Source organism: Puma concolor, chromosome C2 (genome assembly GCF_028749965.1).
Source record: "Puma concolor isolate L17-30 chromosome C2, mPumCon1.1.hap2, whole genome shotgun sequence".
In the NCBI taxonomy this organism is placed as follows: Eukaryota; Metazoa; Chordata; class Mammalia; order Carnivora; family Felidae; genus Puma; species Puma concolor.
The window spans coordinates 83,356,641-83,376,752 of NC_141675.1; the positions used below are offsets into that span (position 1 = coordinate 83,356,641).

General features: G+C 37.4%; 1 protein-coding gene across 4 annotated transcripts in view; it reads right to left on the minus strand.

The window, feature by feature from the left end:
• Nucleotides 1-20,112, minus strand: part of FGF12 (fibroblast growth factor 12) — a 564,772-nt gene that overhangs the window by 12,362 nt on the left and 532,298 nt on the right. For all 4 annotated transcript variants that reach the window (XM_086675007.1, XM_086675006.1, XM_086675008.1 and 1 more), the window contains one exon: nucleotides 7,457-7,655. In XM_086675007.1, coding sequence (XP_086531133.1) covers nucleotides 7,457-7,655 — 199 coding nt within the window. The remainder of the gene's footprint in view (nucleotides 1-7,456; nucleotides 7,656-20,112) is intronic.

Sequence of the window (20,112 nt, forward strand, 5' to 3'; positions counted from 1 at the left end):
TATTTATAAATCAGACAACTGTAATAAACCAGATGCAGTTACCATCCAGTGGGTCCTCTCCTCCTAAGCAGTGTCCTCACAACCATAGGTAATATTAATTGAGTACTTAATATTATATTAAGATATACTTAATATTATATCTTAATATAATATTAAGATATACTTAATATTATAAGTATAAGTATAACATTAAGTATAAGATATACTTAATATATATCTGCACCTTATATACACTATGATTATTTTTAAACACCCAAAAGAGAGATACTTTCATTGGTTAGCTTTGCAACTGAGGAAACTAGAGAACAGAAAGGGTAGTTTGCTGGAAGTATTGCAGGACACCATAGGGCAGAATCAGCATTAAAACTCGTGTGTGATTAGCTCTAGGGTTCCTGCTTTAGGCTTACAGTCAGATAGTTTAATATGTCTGAGAAAAAACAAACACATAAATCTTTCTTGACTGGTCTCAAGTCAAGTTCTCGATCCCAGTCCTCATGGGGGTGCTCAGCACTTCCTGGAACCCTACCGCATTTCTCTTGCCAATTTCCTCTCCCATTCTTCCCACGGGATATTACATCCCTTCACTTAACTCCTCAAACTCTCCTCAGACTCAGGCAATAGGCCTGTCTTCTTTCTTTTCTTGACTTTCTCTCTCCTTGCTCTCCCTCTCTCTCCTTCACGTTTCCCTTCCTTCCTCCTTTTTTATCAGTAAACCACCTTGTTTTGCATTTCACGTAGAAAGAAGAAGAGGAAGTGTTTGTATTTCCACCATGAAAACGACCCACCTGCATATATCTGCTCACACGTGTTCTGGCTCCCTGCTTGTTACAGAGCTTGAACCCTCTCTGCACCTGTCTAAAGTTGGCCCTCCACTTGCCACTTCCATGCTGGAGCCCACTCCCTTTGGTCAGTATGATTCAGTGACCATCTCTCCTCTAATGCCCAAAGTCACTTCTCCCCACATGTTCCCATCAATCTATAAATATGGTGTAATAGCTCTAAGCAAACAAGCCAATAAACCCCACTGTAACTCGCATATTTCTCTTCAGCTACTGCTTCCTATTTTTTTGCTCCTCTTTTACAGCAGAGCTCCTCCAAAGTGTGACTTAATATTACTTTCTTCTTTTCTTTACCTCCTGTGATAACTTGAATCCACTCTAATTAGGCTTATTCTGCTACACCACTGAAATCACTTGCCAAGTCACTGTTGCCTGTATGTTACATACCCATTGGTCAAGCCTCCAGCAGCTTATGGGATCCTCTGGCAGTCTTTGATAGATAACAGCTGTGGTCATAGTTTTGCCTCTTTCTAACTATACGAACCTGGGTAAGCTAGTTAACCTCTCTTAAACTCAGTTTCCTCATGTTTAAAATTGGGATGATAATCTTAACCTTCATACTCTCAAAGTGTTAGTGACTATCAATTGATACTCAATTGATCAATACACGATCGATCATTTGTGGTTAGGGAAGCCTGCTGAAAATAACAACGAGCCACACAAATGGCATATAAGGCAGTACAGCTGCTACTAATTATTACTTATATTACTGCTGGATTCCTGAAAATTATTTAGAAAGTGAGAGTTGTTGTAATTATGGAGAGAACTAGGTGGAAATCTTTGAGGGTCAGTATGGTTCTATAAGGGAGATTGGAAAACTTGTGTGGAAGGCAATTGTAGTTGCTGACAAATTATTTCCAAATGGAAGCAATACAACTCCAGTTTCTGATAAAGTTCACAAATGACACTCTATAAAGAACCCCCATCCTACATCAGTTTCTATCAAAGAAGGATGAAATATGACTAATCTTCTTATTACTACCAATTTAATTGAATTTTCCTTGGCCCTCTGTAATTTCTAAGAAGTGGAAAGGTTAGATTGCTCTGTCAGTTAATGTACCATCAAAGATATTTAATTGTCTTAATAGCAGATCATGGAAGGGTGTGAGCAATTAACATGAAGCAATTTCACACCTTAATTAACGTCACATGGGATCCCTTTGGAACTGGAGAAGAATTCTAAGCGCTGGTTCAGAAGCAATGTATTGCCAAAGGAACTCACCCAGCACACTGTAAATATTTATTATAAAGACTTAAGAGGGCGCCTGGGTGGCGCAGTCGGTTAAGCGTCCAGCTTCAGCCAGGTCACGATCTCGCGGTCCGTGAGTTCGAGCCCCGCGTCAGGCTCTGGGCTGATGGCTCAGAGCCTGGAGCCTGCTTCAGATTCTGTGTCTCCCTCTCTCTGTGCCCCTCCCCCCACTCATGCTCTGTCTCTCCTTCACTCTGTCTCAAAAATGAATAAACATTAAAAAAACATTTAAAAAAAAAAGACTTAAGAGACATTGTGAACACAAAGATCTATATCTTCATGTGTAAAGAGATCAGAAGCAACATTTGTGTGCAGGAGAGAGATAGATATGGAAGAAGAATGTGTCAGGGAGAGGCAGGAGGGTTTTATTAAAGACTAAATTCAAAGCCAGGAAAATGCTGCTTTGAAGGAGTTATACTGGTTTGGGGGAAGAAGGTGTCACAGGCTGGCAGGGATCCAAAACTCAAAAGGTGGAGAGAGAGAGAGAGAGAGAGAGAGACAGAGAGACAGAGAGAAATTACAGCTATTGTCTTGGCTATAATTAAAACAATCAGGGGCATCAGCGGTACCCTTTGTTCCTCCATCTTTCTTTGTCTTTTAGTATGGTTGGGTCTAAAAGAGGATTTTGGAAAACACAGCAGTTTTCTTTCCAGGCAATTGAAATAAAAATGTCAAAATCATTTTGCTATTAGTATTCTCCCAATTAGAGGTCTAAAGCATTAGGACCCCTGATTTGTTCAGTTCTTTGGTACCCCATTATAGAGTTCTTGAAGAGATTATTTTCCCTCCAAATTTCAACTTTCACTGTCTCTAATCCCTTTGTGAATACCACATCTCACAGCATTTACCCAGTACATAACCCAATAACACTATGTCCAGTTTCTGAGAGAAAATGAAAAAGACACTTTGCATTGATCTGACAGATTTGGGATATCCAGCTTTCTTACAATGTCTAATCTTCATATTATTCCTATGAAACAGATGGCATTTATAATCAACTTCATCTTCAGAGATCACTGAGGTTTAAAAGGGCAAATCATTTTATCAAAATTTCTTAGAAAATCATTGGCAAAATTTTGATCAGAAGAATTAGACATTTATTCTTGATTAATTGATTTCTACTAGGTTATTTTTTTCTCAGTGTTGACATAATGCGATAATTGGTGTTACCTCTTACTCTGTATACTAATTTAACTCAGCACTAAAATACAGCCATCTTAATAGCAGTAGGAAATGGCAAAATGTGACATGTTTGATATATTTAATTCCATGGTGTCAGAGTGACAGTTTACTCTATGTTAGTCCAATATACTGATCACAATAATTTGAATAAATTTAAATAATTGCCTTTGGACATCTAGATTTAATGCAAATAAGCCTCGAATCACCAAATTCAGTTTAGGACACTAAGTCTTGATCCTGGTTGCCATCATAAAATCAGAACAACTCTGGAGACTTGGCCTGAGAATTTATAGCTTTTTGAACACTTCAGATGGTTCAGATACTCATGTTTGGGAAACACTGATCTACATTATACTTCTGGCACTTAAATCAGGTTCTATTAGCTTAAGTCAACAGTTATAACAGGAAAAACGGATAATTTTACCTGTGTGTGTGTCTGTTAGTCTTGTCTCCCCACTTGAAAATACATTGGTGGAAATCAGCAAATGTTCCTTTATTTCCAGTTTAATATTTCTGTTGCAATGATTCTCAGTTGATATTTACTAATTTTACTTTAGAAACATATTTCTCTCTCCAGGATTAAGTTCATGAAGCTTAAACCTTTGGAAATGCACACATTGTTTTCAGGAGGAAGGAACTAGATTCTGAATGCCAACCACCTGCAGGAGCTGAGTAATGAGCTTCTTGGAGGAGGGAGGGGAAAAGGAGGAGATTGTATCTTGCTCTTTGTCAATGAGTATTTGGCTGCTGTATCTAAAGCTAAAGGGGGAGGTTACCACCAAGACAATTTAAATCTGGGGGAGTTACTTATCTGTTGTGTGAACAATGCTCTGAAAGGGCAAAATTGGGAATCAAGCCTATGCTGTTGTCTTAAATTCCAGGGGAGGGGACCCACGTAAAGTAAAGGTTGACGTGCAAGTGTACATATAATGGGTTTAAATATCAAGTCCATCCATCTGTCTGAACAGACACCCTTGCAACCCTTCATTAACACCGCCTGTGTTGTAAACAAAGGGTGGAGAGTGAGGCCATGATGGGAAAGGGGCTGGTGGGTAATTATTATCACGTAATCAGTGTGGGATTTAAAGATCCTGGGACTGGCAGAGTTTAATTTTGGGAATCATGACATTCAAAATGATATCATCATCAGGAAGTGGGGAAAAGACAGAGCTATTTGAAAAACAAAACAAACCTCCTCTGACTTTTCCTCTATCAGTGGCCAATTCCCTTCCTAAAAGGACATTTACAGTCCGTAGTACTGGACTCTGTTGGTAACCATACAGTGGTAGGTTTACAGGTTTACAAAAATTCCTTTAAAAACTAAAAATAACTAACAGCCTTTCTGGTTAGCCATCAATATGGACAGCCTCTTATGAAGCCATCATTTTCTTTCTTTTCTGAAAGTGTCTTCTAGTTATGTGCTTTATAACCGATGTATGGAAGAATTTACCGAAGACTTTCTTTACAATGAATTACGGCTTAGAATGTTTTTCATCCTACTGCTTCCAAAAAAACCCCAAAAAACAAAAAAACAAAAAATAAAACAAAATCACAAATCATCCATTATGGAAATAGCTCATAAAATTGTACTTTTTTCATTCAATAATTCAATAAAGAAAATGTGTTTAGAATCATTTTGTTTCTAAGTCCTAAGCTAGGTTCCATGAAGGAACATGGGTTTACAATTAAGGTCTTATAAAGACTGCACAGAATGTCATTGTCAAAGAACTTTAGGAATCAGCTGCTCCAAATTTTTCTTTTGCAGAGTAGGAAATGGAGCCTGTTAAAATTAAGCAAAAAAAAAAAAAAAAAAAAAAAAAAAAAAAAAGATAAAAAAAGATGTATTCTCAATTCTTTCTTGCCTAGTTTTAGCATGGCATTCCCATAACTATCCTATCTGATTATCTACCAATACGAGTTTATCTCATCATATCATGTATACCTTTCTCCATTTTGCATGGTTTGGAGCTAGCTTACCGTTCAAGCTGTGCCATGGTATATAACATTTCTGCTTTGCTATCACTGACTTTTCTAAGTATTAGCATATCCATAGGCTTACTTCAGATTAAAGGGCAGTAGAGTACAGGGAATAAATGTATAGGTTTCAACAGTGAGCTTCCTAGATTGCAGTCTCAGTTCTGTATTTATCTAGCCCTGTGATTGGACAGGGCTCACTAACTTTGTTATTGAAATATTAGTTTCTTCATCTATAAAATGAGGGTAATAACATAAAGCTGTTGTGAGGTTTAATGAATGTAACATATACAACCTGCCTAGCAAACGATAAATTGCACATAGATGCAGTAAGACTAGTAATCGTAGTAATAAAGTGGTGGCATGAACAGTTTGGGGATCCTAGTGAGGAGAAAGAAATTCTCACTGCACAGTTCTTGATGCCTAACAAAACCTCCAGTGTACATATCTTTGATAATAATGGTTATTACATAATTATATCATTTGATATTACAAAGCACAGCTGCATGAAGAATCATTGGGAAAGCATTCTTATTTTTGCATCATAACAATGGTATCAAATTACAAACGAGGTATGGGTGGCACCTGTGTGGCTTGGTCAATTACGCATCCCACTCTTGATCTCGGCTCAGGTCATGATCTCAGTTTGTGAGTTCCAGCTCTGCGTCCAGCTCTGCGCTGACAGCTCAGAGCCTGCTTGGGATTCTGTCTCTCCTTCTCTCTGCCCCTCCCCCGCTTGCTCTTTCTCTGTCTCACTCTCTCAAAATAAATAACTACAATTTAAAATAAAAACCAAACTAGGTATGGGAGAACTGATCAATTTCATGTGTCTGTCAACAATATTTAGAACATGAAGAGCTCCATGAATCTGAAAAGGCTTTTATTTCTAAGCAGCAAGTATATTCTCGATTAAAAAAGGAGAGAAGCGAATGGAATACATTTATTCAAAAGCATTTGCCAGGGTCTTATTATGCTATGCTGAGGTTCCATTTCAGACTTCAGACTGTAAGCAATTTCATCCATCTTCACAGAGATGTAGCGCTTGCTTGCTGGAGTCAGAATGCCTTGGCTTGGACTCTGCCTCTGGGCAAAAAAACTACACGTGTCCCCAAACAGTGAAAAAGGAGTATAAGAAGGAAAGTTCTGTTTTGTGTAGTTAAAAGTACAAAGTGTGAGAAGAGTTTTGAGCAGGACCAGGGACATTTTCCCCCAGTGCTTTGAACACAGTATCGATTGAACAAATGTTTGTTGACTGTTACAGTCATAGGTACTATGCAGCAGACATTGTGACCCTACACTGCTTGACCTGACCGTATCTTGTAGATAGGGCATTGAAAGCCTGGCTAAGTTACAGAATTGCAATGCACTGCCTCAGTTTCCTCATTTTCTCAGACAAGAAGGCTGAACTAATTCTTTTAATGACTAATAATGTGACTTTTAGAAAGGAATGTTATTGGTAAACGTCTAGGTCACTGCTATTTTCTTAGGCTGTATTAAAAAGCTTGGCTGAATTCAGTAAAAGTGTTTACCTCAATGGTATATCTCATCTTACCTAAGGAACAAGTCACCAAAAATGGTGACCTAGCATAAAATTATTTATTCCACCAACCAATTTGAAATAAGTGAACAGTATATTAAATGATCATGAGAAAGGAGGTTATAGCCTCAACTGAGAAGGATAAAATTGAATATTGTAAATATTTATTGATCACAGTAGATAGAACACTCCTTTCCTTAGAAAATACAAAGAAAAATTAATATCATATTGTTAGATCTGTTTAGAAAGATGTATAGATTAGGATACAAACATATTTCTAAAGGCTTTTTGCAAACTTTACAGCACTATGATAGCATGATTGGTTTTTCAAGAATGTAGCTTGAGAAATCATTGTGTTCACCAAAGAAGGAAATTACCTGCCAAATGGTAGCTAGCACTATTTTTTTTCTACTTGGAGGAATTTTCTAGCTTCTATAGTCAAGCAGTTTTTAAAATAAATGCCAAGTGTGCTCGCTTCGGCAGCACATATACTAAAATAAATGCCAAGCATTTGTAACAGATTTTTTTTTTTAAGGAAGCGGTACCACTGTGTTTTCTGAAACTTTGTTTGGATCTGTTGCATTCCGAGCAAACTCCACTGAGCAAGGGATAAGGAACCAAATTGTCATCAACACACAGATCAGGGTCTAAAAAGAAAAGAAGTTCATTTCATACCTTCAATAGGTTTTGGTACAAAATGTGATGAAGGCTTGGTTTTCTTCACTCTGTTTCCCTTCATAATTTGACCTTCTTTATTGAGTCCTAGAAACCATGCTCGGCCTGATTCCTGCTGACGATACAGTGTAGAAGAATAAATCACATAGTAGTTTTCAAATACAGATTCCTTAAATTTGCATTCTGGAGTGAAAACATCCTGCAGAAGAAAAGGAGATACAAAAGAAAGGACGGATTTAAAAAGTTAACTAGCATATGCTTAAATGCAATGAACCTGAAATATAGGTTCTCTGTTAAGAACAAATCAGAGGCAATAGCACATAATTTCTGATAGCACTTGGTTATAAAGATTCATCATACAAAATCAAGAGGCAAGATTTCCTTTCTTTTTAAAAAAATTTTTAGAAAGTTTATTTATTTTGAGAGAGAGAATCCCAAACAGGCTTTGTGCTGTCAGCACAGAGCCTGATGTGGGGCTCAATCTCATAACCCTGAGATCATGACCTGAGCTGAAATCAAGAGTTAGACAACCAACCACGCCACCCAGGCATCCCAAGATTTCCTTTCTAGACAAACTTTCCTTCACAGAAGACAACTATTCAGGTTTGAATCACCCATTGGGCTAACATCATTCAAAGCTGTGCCCAGATCTGGTGCCAGTAAAATCTTTTATAAATTTAAGAGAATGACTATTGCACATTTTAGTGATCCTTATCATATAAAATGTATCTCTGGGAATCAAAATCAAACACAACCACAGAACCCACAGGCTCATAGGTACACATTTGTGTACCTTATATGTACACAAATTTACTATGCAGTCAAAACTTGTTGCATTAAATCACCAGTACACTACCTCTTTGCTTAATGTCAGTAACTTTCCCTTTCATCTCTGTAACATTTTTTAAATTTAGTAATTTAAATTTCAGGTATAAAAACAAAACACCCAGAGATAAGCAGTAGAAAAAAAATATTACCACTACACTGTGTGATCTTCAGTGAAACATAGAATAAAAGTTGAATTCAAGATGGAATCTTAAATATCTTCTATTTCAACATCATCATTAGTAAGTGATATAGCCAAAAGGTTATATGATTAATTCAGAGTTACACCAAAAAAAAAATTGCTGCACCAATGCCAGAACTCAACATTTATTGCTTTTAGAATCGCTGCCTCTCAAAATCACCTTTTCTGCCCGAGTCTTGTTTAGTGACTTACAATGAAATTTTATAACCAATACAATAAAATCAAATCCTAACATGTCAAATGGACAAAATATATTCTTTTTTTTTTTTTAATTTTTTTTTCAACGTTTATTTATTTTTTTTGGGACAGAGAGAGACGAGCATGAACGGGGGAGGGGCAGAGAGAGAGGGAGACACAGAATCGGAAACAGGCTCCAGGCTCCGAGCCATCAGCCCAGAGCCTGACGCGGGGCTCGAACTCACGGACCGCGAGATCGTGACCTGGCTGAAGTCGGACGCTCAACCGACTGCGCCACCCAGGCGCCCCCGGACAAAATATATTCTATGGAGAGAAGAAATTCCTCCCCTTCTAATATAAGCAGAAGAAAAACAATTGTGCTAACATCTTCTTTAGCTATATGTAAATAAGAATCCTATATGCAAAACAGATTTACAATCATCCCTGCTGCCTTTGTGATGTGCTGGAAGAATCTCTTCCTTGTAACCCTTTAAGTGTAAGGCCCCAATGGTTTCATGCAGTTAACACCTGTAGTTAAGTGACTGAGGAATATGTGGGACTAAAGCTGCGTGAAATCATGTCCTTCTAGGTGATAGACTAGTCCCCTAGCTTCCTTTGCAGAAAACTACAGTGACGTGTCGATGGGTGCTGGTGAAGGCCTTCAGTGACAAAAAAGACAATGGTTAAGACGCTTTCTTAATTTAAAATGGTTCTAAAATTACAGAGCAAAAAAGTGAGACTACAAAGATGGGAAGGGAAATGGAAAGGTGGTTGTAAACATTATGTATGTGTATATTTGTAATCTACACATACATAATATAGATAGATATATATTATTGACATATATTTATAATATTTATATGCATATCTATTTATACTATATTGATAATAACGCTATAATGCCATAGGACACTCAATTTTAAGTAAACGTACTGGCTTAAGAATCAGAGAAACGAAAGACAAAGACCACTTCACATCTGCTACAATGGCTGTAATAAAAAAGATGGATCATAAAAAGTACTGGTGAGGATGTGAAGAAACTACAGCCCTCATCTACTGCTGGTGGGGATGCAAACAATGCAGCAGCTGTGGAAAGCAGTTTGGCAGGTCTGCAAAAAAGTTAAGCATGCAATCACCATATGATCCAGCCATTCTACTTCTAGGTACATATCTAGGAGAGATGGACACTCACGTCTACACAGAAACTGGTACACAGATCTTCACAGCAGCATTATGCATAATGTGGAAGCAACTCAAATATCTATCAATGAATGAATGGATAAACAGGATGTGGTACATCCATACAATGGGATATTATTCAGCCACAAAAAAGAGTGGAGTACTGATTCCTGTGACAATATGGATGAACCTCAAAAACATTATGCTAGGTGAAAGAAGCTGACAGAACAGGCCATATGTTGTATGATTCCATTTATATGAAATATCCAGAATAGGCAAATCCAGACACAAAAAAATTAGATTAGTGGTTGCCAAGAGCTGGGGGTCAGGAAATGAGAAGAGAGGAATTTTGTATGTTTGTTTTTGTTTTGTTTTTGTCTTTTTGCGGGGGAGATGGAAATATCTTGATATTAGATTAGATAGAAGTGATGGCTGCTGAGTTGAGACCAGCCATCATACAACCTCATAAAACCCACTTCCATCAAAGATAATTACTACATTGTCTTGTATACATGATTAAAAATAACAGTTTGACTGAGTAAATGATGAACTACAAGGTTTCTGTTTGGTTTTGCAATTGTTTAAAGTCTGTTCTTGAAACAGTAAAAGTCCAGGATATTGGGCAGGAACATGAGCCAGGAATAGCATTAGGCAGGGACTGGGTCTTGAACTTCTGAGCTGGTGAAGGGGGATCCCAGACAGAGCACTCAGGTCCAAATGAGAGATGAAAAGTCGCGGTGCCGGGGTGGATCAGTTGGTTAAGCATCCGACTTCAGCTCAGGTCATGATCTCACAGTTCAAGAGTTCGAGCCCGATATCGGGCTCTATGTTGACAGCTCAGAGCCTGGAGTCTGCTTCAAATTCTGCGTGTATCTCTCTTTCTGCACCTACCCCTCTCGTGCTCTCTCCCTCTCTCTCTCTCCCTCTCTTTATCTCTCTATCTCTCTCATAAACAAACATTAAAAAAAAGAAACGGAAAGTCAAGTGGAGTATCCCATTTAATGTCATTCCAAGGGGGCTACAGACGCAGAGTTCAGAAATAAGGCAACTAATACCTGGCTAGGGCAAAACATTTCAGGTGGAAAAAAATGTCAGAAGCTTAGTGTAGGCACTTCTAGAAATAGTGAGGGAAACAAGAACACTGAGCAAACTTGGACAATCATTCTAAGTGCAACCTTTACGCTATTTATATAATTTCAACATAAATATGAAGTTGTACATTTAAAAATTTACAATACAGTTGCTATTATCATTCTTTTAGTTTTTTTTTAAGTTTATTTATTTTGAGAGAGTGAGAGAGAGACAGAGAGTGTGAGAGGGAGAGGGGCAGAGAGAGGCAGAGAGAGAATCCCAAGCAGGTTCCACACTTTCAGTGCAGAGCCTGATACAGGGCCCCATCCCACAAACCGTGAGATCATGATCTGAGCCGAAATCAAGAATCAGACACTTTACCCAACCACCCAGGTGCCCCAATTGTGTAATGAGAAATGAAATGTCCAGCTAGTTAGAATAAGAAAATCAGAATTTTGCTTCTGGATCCATACCTACTCAATGTGAGACTTTAGGTAAGTGATCAACCTTTGAATTTTACATATGCAACTATAAATTATTTTAAGGAAAGTAAGACGAAGGATGTGGAAGCATGTTGTAAGCTTTCAGAATTTACAAAAATTCCAACTCATTATTCTTCTTCAGTTTTTATTTATAGCAAGAAAAATACAATCAATCATGTAACTAGACACTTAATTCTGTGTTTTTGTCATAGAAGTTTATATCTGCTGCAGCATCCAGGGCCCTAGGCTATAAGTTAAGCTTTATTCTGCATATATTACTTCCACCATAGCTAAAACAAATTACACATACACACTTGTTTAAAAAAAATTATCTAGGGGCCTCTGTTAAGTGTCTAACATTGGCTCAGGTCATGATTTCAAAGTTTGTGAGTTCAAGCCCTGCCTCACACTCTCTGCTGTCAGCACAGAGCCCGCTTCAGATCCTCTGACCCCCTCTCTCTGCCCCTCTCCCACTTGCTGTCTCTCTCAAAATAAATAAACAAATAAACTTTAAAAACATTAGCTAAAGCTTTCAGCAAACACTCGGGCAGTCACAGACATTCAGAAGAGGATCTGAGGTTAAAAAGCAAGTGGGTTCACAACGACAATAAATCTAATGTGTAGTGGAGACGAATAGACTTCAGAGCTAAAGGTGATAAAATCCTGGATTACCTTAATCCAGTGCATCTAATTAAAGCAGAGCAATGAACAAGTATAAAAAGGAGGATTTTTTCCATCTTTGAAAGATTAAACAGTCATATTGCTTCTCATAAATTGTGTTCATATCTATTATCCTGAGCAATCAGTTCAATGTAGGTACATAGCAAGACTTGTAGAAATATTTGTTGATGAAATAGAAACATCTCCACATGTGCATCATGTATATAGATATGTGAAATGCTTTATTTTTATGTTTATTTTCCACATTTATTATACAGAACCTTTCCAAATCCTACAAAAACAAACAAAAAAAGTTTAAAAAATCTTTCCAAATCTTTTTTTTTTTAACGTTTATTTATTTTTGAGACAGAGAGAGACAGAGCATGAACAGGGGAGGAGCAGAGAGAGAGGGAGACACAGAATCTGAAACAGGCTCCAGGCCCTGAGCTGTCAGCACAGAGACCGATGCGGGGCCCGAACTCACAGACCGTGAGATCATGACCTGAGCTGAAGTCGGACGCTCAACCGACCAAGCCACCCAGGCGCCCCAAAATCTTTCCAAATCTTAAGTGTATTCAACTTCAGCTGACCTGGATTTCACTGGAATATGAATACGACCTTTGATAGGGCTCCAAAATTACTTTTGATCACTCATTCTTTTAGTAGAATTTGCAACGAGAAACAACTGATGTTTTTGTTCTGGCATTGTACAAGCCACTATGTGACCAGTTCTATTTCACATTTCAAATACCTATTCACTCTTGCCTTGTCCTAGAAAATTAAGAATACCTGCCCATTTCAATCCAGATAACAAGGAATGTTGGAACACCACTTAAACCCAGGCCAACCGTTCAGGATTCCTTTCAGTCTCTCCCCACTTCATTTGATTCTTACCTATTCTCTATACAATTTCTCTCTCTGATCCCCAATCTCATAGTTTCATACTCTACATTGATCCCTCTTCAATACTGAATTTCTTCCTTACTCTTCTCTCTGCATTGATATCCTGCACAGATTCATGCTTCTCCCCTCCAGTCTTAGCATCTGCCATTACCCAGGATGAGGCCTTTCCTCCTCGGTCAGCCTGTAACTGTGCCAGCCTTGGCCCCTCTCACCTTCATTTGAATGGCCCCTCTCACCTCCTTTATATATAAATACCATGAGGAACAAGGAGACAGAAACTGAGGATATTTGATGGTTAAAATGTTATATTTTTTTCATGGTTGGCTATAATTGCCAATTGTGTTTTTATCATATCCAAATTCCTTGACATGCCCATACTTCCTGTCCTCAAATTGTACTTTCCTCAGGTTGTTCTATTTCTCTATCCAATGGAACCATGACAAACACTTTTCTCAGTCATTATAGGTAACTGTGAACTTTCCCTCATTTAGTTTCTTATAGAATTGCTTTTTTTTTTTTGTAGTATTTAATGCACTTTGCCTCTTGTATTGTGTTTTTTCTTGTTCCTATCCTAGACATTCTGAGCTTTGCTCCAAAACCATGTTCCTCATCAATGCTTATTATGAAGCCCAGCATATTCAGCATTCAATTTATTCTTGTTGAATTAAAGAAAAATATTCTAAGGAAACAGCAAAGACTGTGTGATAAAACGGAATTCAATGACAGTATTGACTCTGTTTCTCTAGTTGTATGGTCGTGGGCATACCACTTAATTTTGATAACTCTTTGGTTTTTTTTTTAATTTTTTTGTAACATTTATTCATTTTTGAGAGTGAGAGAGACAGAGCATGAGTGGGGGAGGCACAGAGAGAGAGGGAGACACAGAATCAGAAGCAGGATCCAGGCTCCGAGCTGTCAGCACAGGGCCTGACGCGGGGCTCGAACTTACGGACTGTGAGATCATGACCTGATCCAAAGTCAGACGCTCAACCGCCTGAGCCACCCAGGCGCCCTGATAAATCTTTGTTTTACCATGAATAAAGTGGGGCAATAATTATCATATTAAAACATTTGGTAAAGACACTTAAGATCTGCATTTTTAGTAAATTTCAACTATAGAAAACAATATTGTTGACTTGAGTCACATGGTTGTACATTAGCTCTCCAGAACTTATTCATCTTGTATAACTAAAATTTTGAACCCCTTGACCAACATGTCCCCATTTCTCTTCCCAGCCCCTGTATCCATGATTATACTTTCTGCTTCTACAAGTTTATTCAAAATTCCACATATAGGCTAAAATGAACAAGTCAGGAGACTATAGATGCTGGAGAGGATATGGAGAAATGGGAACCCTCTTGCACTGTTGGTGGGAATGCAAACTGGTACAGCCACTCTGGAAAACAGTGTGAAGATTCCTCAAAAATTAAAAATAGATCTACCCTATGACGCAGCAATAGCACTGCTAGGAATTTACCCAAGGGATACAGGAGTACTGATGCATAGGGGCACTTGTACCCCAATGTTTATAGCAGCACTTTCAACAATAGCCAAATTGTGGAAAAAGCCTAAATGTCCATCAACTGATGAATGGATACAGAAGTTGTGGTTTATATACACAATGGAATACTACATGGCAATGAGAAAGAATGAAATATGGCCTTTTGTAGCAATGTGGATGGAACTGGAGAGTGTTATGCTAAGTGAAATAAGTCATACAGAGAAAGACAGATACCATATGCTTTCACTCTTATGTGGATCCTGAGAAACTTAGCAGAACATCATGGGGGAGAGGAAGGGGGAAAAAAAAGAGGTTAGAGAGGGAGGGAGCCAAAACATAAGAGACTCTTAAAAACTGAGAATAAACTGAGGGTTGATGGGGAGTGGGAGGGAGGGGACGGTGGGTGATGGGTATTGAGGAGGGCACTTGTTGGGATGAGCACTGGGTGTTGTATGGAAACCAAATTGACAATAAATTTCATATTTAAAAAAATAAAAAAAAACACAAAATTCCACACATAAGTAAGATTAAGCAGAGCTTATCTTTTTGCATATAGTTTATTTCACTTAATTTAATGTCCACCAGCTTCATCTATGATTTTGCAAATGGCAGGATTTTTTTTAAGGCTGAGTAACATCCTGCTATATATGTATTAGTGCCAGTTTTCTTTACCTGTCAACCACCAACAGATACTAAGGTTGTTTCCCTAACTTGGCTATTGTGAAAAATGCTAAAATGAAGATGGATATATAGATATTTCTTGAAGATCCTGATTTCATTTCCTTTGGATATATTCCCTAGTAGGACTGGTTGTTGGACCATAAAGTAGTGTTAGAACCACACACACAAAGAAAGAAAGAAAGAAAGAAAGAAAGAAAGAAAGAAAGAAGACAGACGTTATGCAAGATGATGGATATGTTAATTAGCTTACTTGTCGTGAATATCTCACAATCTTATGTACATTCTCAATTGTCAATTGTACCTCAAAAAAGCTGGAAAAAAATCCAGCATGGGTTATATTCAAACACAACTGAAATAAAAAGATAGATAATGCCAAGTGTTGACAAAGATGTGGAACACGTGGACTTCTTATACATAAATGATAGGAGAATAAATTGGTAAAAAAAACATTTTGGAAACTGGGCGGTGTTTGTAAATATAAGTATATCCTATGATCCAGTAATTCTATTCCTGGATATATACACCAATGAAACCTCTCTCTCTCTCTTGCTCTCTCTCTCTCTCTCCCAGAAGACATATACAAGAATGCTCATAGAAACACTATTTATAATAGTCCCCAAATGAAAACAACCCAAATGGCCATCAATAGCAGAGTGGATATGTAGTACATTCAGATAATCACAAAATACTACAAAACAGTGAGAATAAACAAAATACAACTGTAAGCAGTAATATGGATGATTCTCACCATCATAATGTGGAGCAAAAGAAGCCAAACAAAAATAACTGCTACACACACTGTATGATTCTATTTACATAAAGCTCAAAAGCAGGTGAAACTAATGTATTGTGATAGAACACAGGATAGTGTTCAGCGAGGGTAGTTACAGGAATGAAGGAGAGGGAGGACTCTGGGATGTTGGGAATGGCCTACCTCTTGGTCTGGGAGCTGGTTACATGAGTGTGTTCACTTTAGGAAAATTAATTGAGCTCTGTTATAATTTGCACACTCTCCATGTATGTTATTTGTTTTCTTTTTTGATTTTTTAAATGTTTATTTTTGACAGAGAGAGAGAGATTGACAGTGTGTGAGCAGAGGAGGGGCAGAGAGAGAGGGAGACACAGAATCTGAAGCAGGCTGTCAGCACAGAGCCCGATGCAGGGCTCAAACCCACGAACCGTGAGATCATGACCTGAGCCAAAGTCGGTCGCCTAACCGACTGTGCCACCCATGTGCCCCATGTATGTTATTTGTTAATAAAAAAGCTATAGAAGGGTAAAAATGTGGCAAAGATTAAGTAAAATGACAAATGTTACTTTCCTGAAACTTTGCCCTCTTTCAAAATCAAGTTTTTTCCACATAATTAGCTAACATATAATGCATGACAATTTTATACCAATAACAATCATTCATTCATAGGTTGTGGACAGATTTTGTTCAAGATGAAAAAATAACACTTTGGGATCATGTAATTTATTCAAGAAAAAATGTTTTCCCTCCAACTCACTTATTCTACTTCACACTTTTTATTATAGGCCATTATATAATGCACATACTTACATGTTTTATTTAAATACTGCTTGTAAAACTGCCCAGGTTCAAAGTAACCATTTGCAAGTTCTTATGATAATAATAATAATAAATATAAGATGAACAGAATAGAAAAATACTATTACTCATAACACGTGAAGAAATGCGCAGTAAATATTCTCTGCAAAATCATTTGGATTCTCTAAATTTCTGGCTTATTATCCACTAAACAATTTTCCACATTGTCAAACTAACCTTTGGCAAATCAGTTAACCTGTCTGAACCTCAACTTCCTCTACTATGAACTGAAGATACATTTGCTACAGACTCATGGAGCTATAATGATCAAATTACATAACACATGTGCAAGCTCTCTGATACCTATAAAGACCTACACAATCATTTGAAAGTACTTATTTTACATAGAAGACTTGACACCATAACCTTAAAAGTCACTACATTTTAGAGCGATATCACTCACAACTGCTTTTCCTCCTAGTAGCTTTACTTGCAAAATGTATGCTTCCCAACTGAAGCAGGAAGACGACTTGAATAATCCTGTATGGTTAATATAATTAAATGGCAGTGCAATTACAATTTACCTTCATCCCGTGCCTTATAGATTCCCATTTCCTCCTTACTGCTTTAGCTACCATGCTCCATGGGATGAATGTGCAATGGATGAATGAACATTCATAGCACTGCAGCCACTGGTCTCCTTGCCATTTCTCAAAACAACAAGGAGAGCCCATTTCGAGTCCTTCCCAATTGGTATCCTCTGTTCTTGAAAACATCTTCAATAACATATTAACACAGCTTGATCTCTCATTTCATTCAGGTCACTGCTCAGATGTGACTATCTCAGAGAGCTCTCCTGACTACCTTGCATAATTCAGCACCTCCTCCTCACTTTCTAATCCTTTATCTTGCTGTTTTTTCCTCCGTAACTTAACACTAGTTGGCATGATATTACATATGGATTAAGCTCCATGAAAGCAAGCACCATGATTGTTAATTTCCCTCATATTCTCCATAGTTTATGGAATTAAAAACAATCTACTCTGAATCAAAATAATTTGCTGGAAAAAAAAAAACTTCATGAAACCTAGATTTTTATTCCTGTATATGTGTAATTTGTGTTCAAATTCGGAAGATCACTTTGTCTTAAATTCCCTGTTCCCCTAAGCATAAAGAGAATTTTGTTGGACTAAGTGATCTCCAATGTCCCTTTTGATTTAAACTTCTCATAGCTTTAGCATTCATATTCAATAGTTAAATAATTTCTTGAAATTAAGGAGTCTGCATAAAATATTGGTATTTAAAAACAGTGCTTATCTACCAAAAATTGTGGTACTATATCACTATTAAGAAAACATAATAGGAAATGTAATCAGAGGAAAAAAACCTGCCTATTATATAAGTAGTTATGACTAATGACTTTATGATATGTAAAAATTACTAATATTTGAAACATACTAAATACAAAGGGCCTTCTCATTTTTTTTTTCCATTCCAATTAGAAACCAAAATCTAAACTCTTTTTAATGTACAAAAGCATCTCCCTTATTTGCTATGCTTTTTACTAGGTTGTATAGAAGGAAGAAAGAAATTAAAAAACATGATGATTCTTGCAACACAATTTATGTCCAACAACTCCAGAGGTAGATACTTCCTTTGGTTATAACTCCAGAGGTAGATACTTCCTTTGAATATTTGGATGTGAAGCTCCTGGTTGGCTAACTTTCTTAATGGCTTTTAGATGTATAGAATTTTAAGATCCTTGGTGTATTAGCAGCTGCTTTGCCAAGTGCATTGTCAGACATAACGATATTAAGTCAAGCAAGAGAACTTTTGTTTTCCATCCTGACAAGAGGCAAAGAAAATGTTAAAATACATTATCTCAAATGAAGCATTTTTTTTTAACTGAGTTGCTTTGACTAGAACAAATCTAATTTTATAACTTAAAAAAAAAACCTCAACAGATATGGAATCTTTATCTATACACTTTTGAGATAATTTTTACTGGAAAACTGAGCTAATTTCTCTAAAAATAAAGCTTCTTTGTTAACATAGTCCCTGCAATATCTTACAGGACAACAAGGTAAATTTATATCATCATAAAATGATGAAAACTGGTATATTAGAAACAATTTTGGAAGCAGACAGACATAAAGATTCAAATCCCCAATTTCTTTAAAAAAAATTTTTTTTTCAACGTTTATTTATTTTTGGGACAGAGAGAGACAGAGCATGAATGGGCGAGGGGCAGAGAGAGACGGAGACACAGAATCGGAAACAGGCTCCAGGCTCTGAGCCATCAGCCCAGAGCCTGACGCGGGGCTCGAACTCACGGACTGCAAGATCGTGACCTGGCTGAAGTCAGACGCTTAACCGACTGCGCCACCCAGGCGCCCCATCAAATCCCCAATTTCTTAACTTGGACAAGTTATTTTATTTTTCTGAAGCTCAGTTTTATTATCTGTAAATTAATACTAATCATACCTTCACTATAAGGTTGAATAATTAAGACAGTAAAGGTGTGCTTTAAGTAGTCCTTGGCATATCACTCACTTTATGTACTTCTAGATATACTTTTTTAGGTGATATCTGATATCACAAGTGAGAAGCGTTAGCCTGAGCAAAAGATTGAGAAAAGTCACTCTACTTGTGGAATTCAAATAATGTGTCGAGTTTCTTTTGCCTGTTAACAGGCTAATCAAGGTTAAACAGAGTACACAGATAAATCTGGCTATTTCTCTTTTCTGGGTAGAGGATGTTTTTATCAATCTGAGATAAGTGATGTGGTAACTTTCAGATTCTTAACATCTCCTAATGAGGCATAATACCACATAGCCATTTGACTTGGCCTCTAGCCAAAAGCTTGTGAGTATGGGAATGAGCAATTGGAGAAGGCCAGTGAATAAGAGGATATATCATATTACAATTAACTGTTATCACCAAAATTACTTCTAGGATTCTGAACATTCTAGAGACAAGAGAGCAGACATTGAGGGAACAGTGCAATTCTCCATTAAAAACACCATTGTTGCTGTGAAGTATGTATACAGTACATACTTATGAGTTTGAAAATCAAGGCAAGTACATTGAATACCTTCAGCAGATACATGAAAGATGAAGCATGCCTCTGGTGTCTCAGCTTCTGTTTTCCTTTCTGGGGGTAAAGACGAAAGTGGGGATATTTTCAAATTCCCATATTCAAAGTTTATTTATTTATTTTGAGAAAGAGAGAGAATGTATGCGAGCGGGTGAGGGGCAGAGAGAGAGAAGGAGAGAGAGAATCTAAAGAAGGCTCTGCTCTGTCAGCATGGAGCCTGATGTAGGGCTCAAACCCAAGAGCCATGAGAACATGACCTGAGTTGAAATCAAGAGTCGGATGTTTAACCAACTGAGCCCCCTAGGTACCCCCAAATTCCCATATTTAA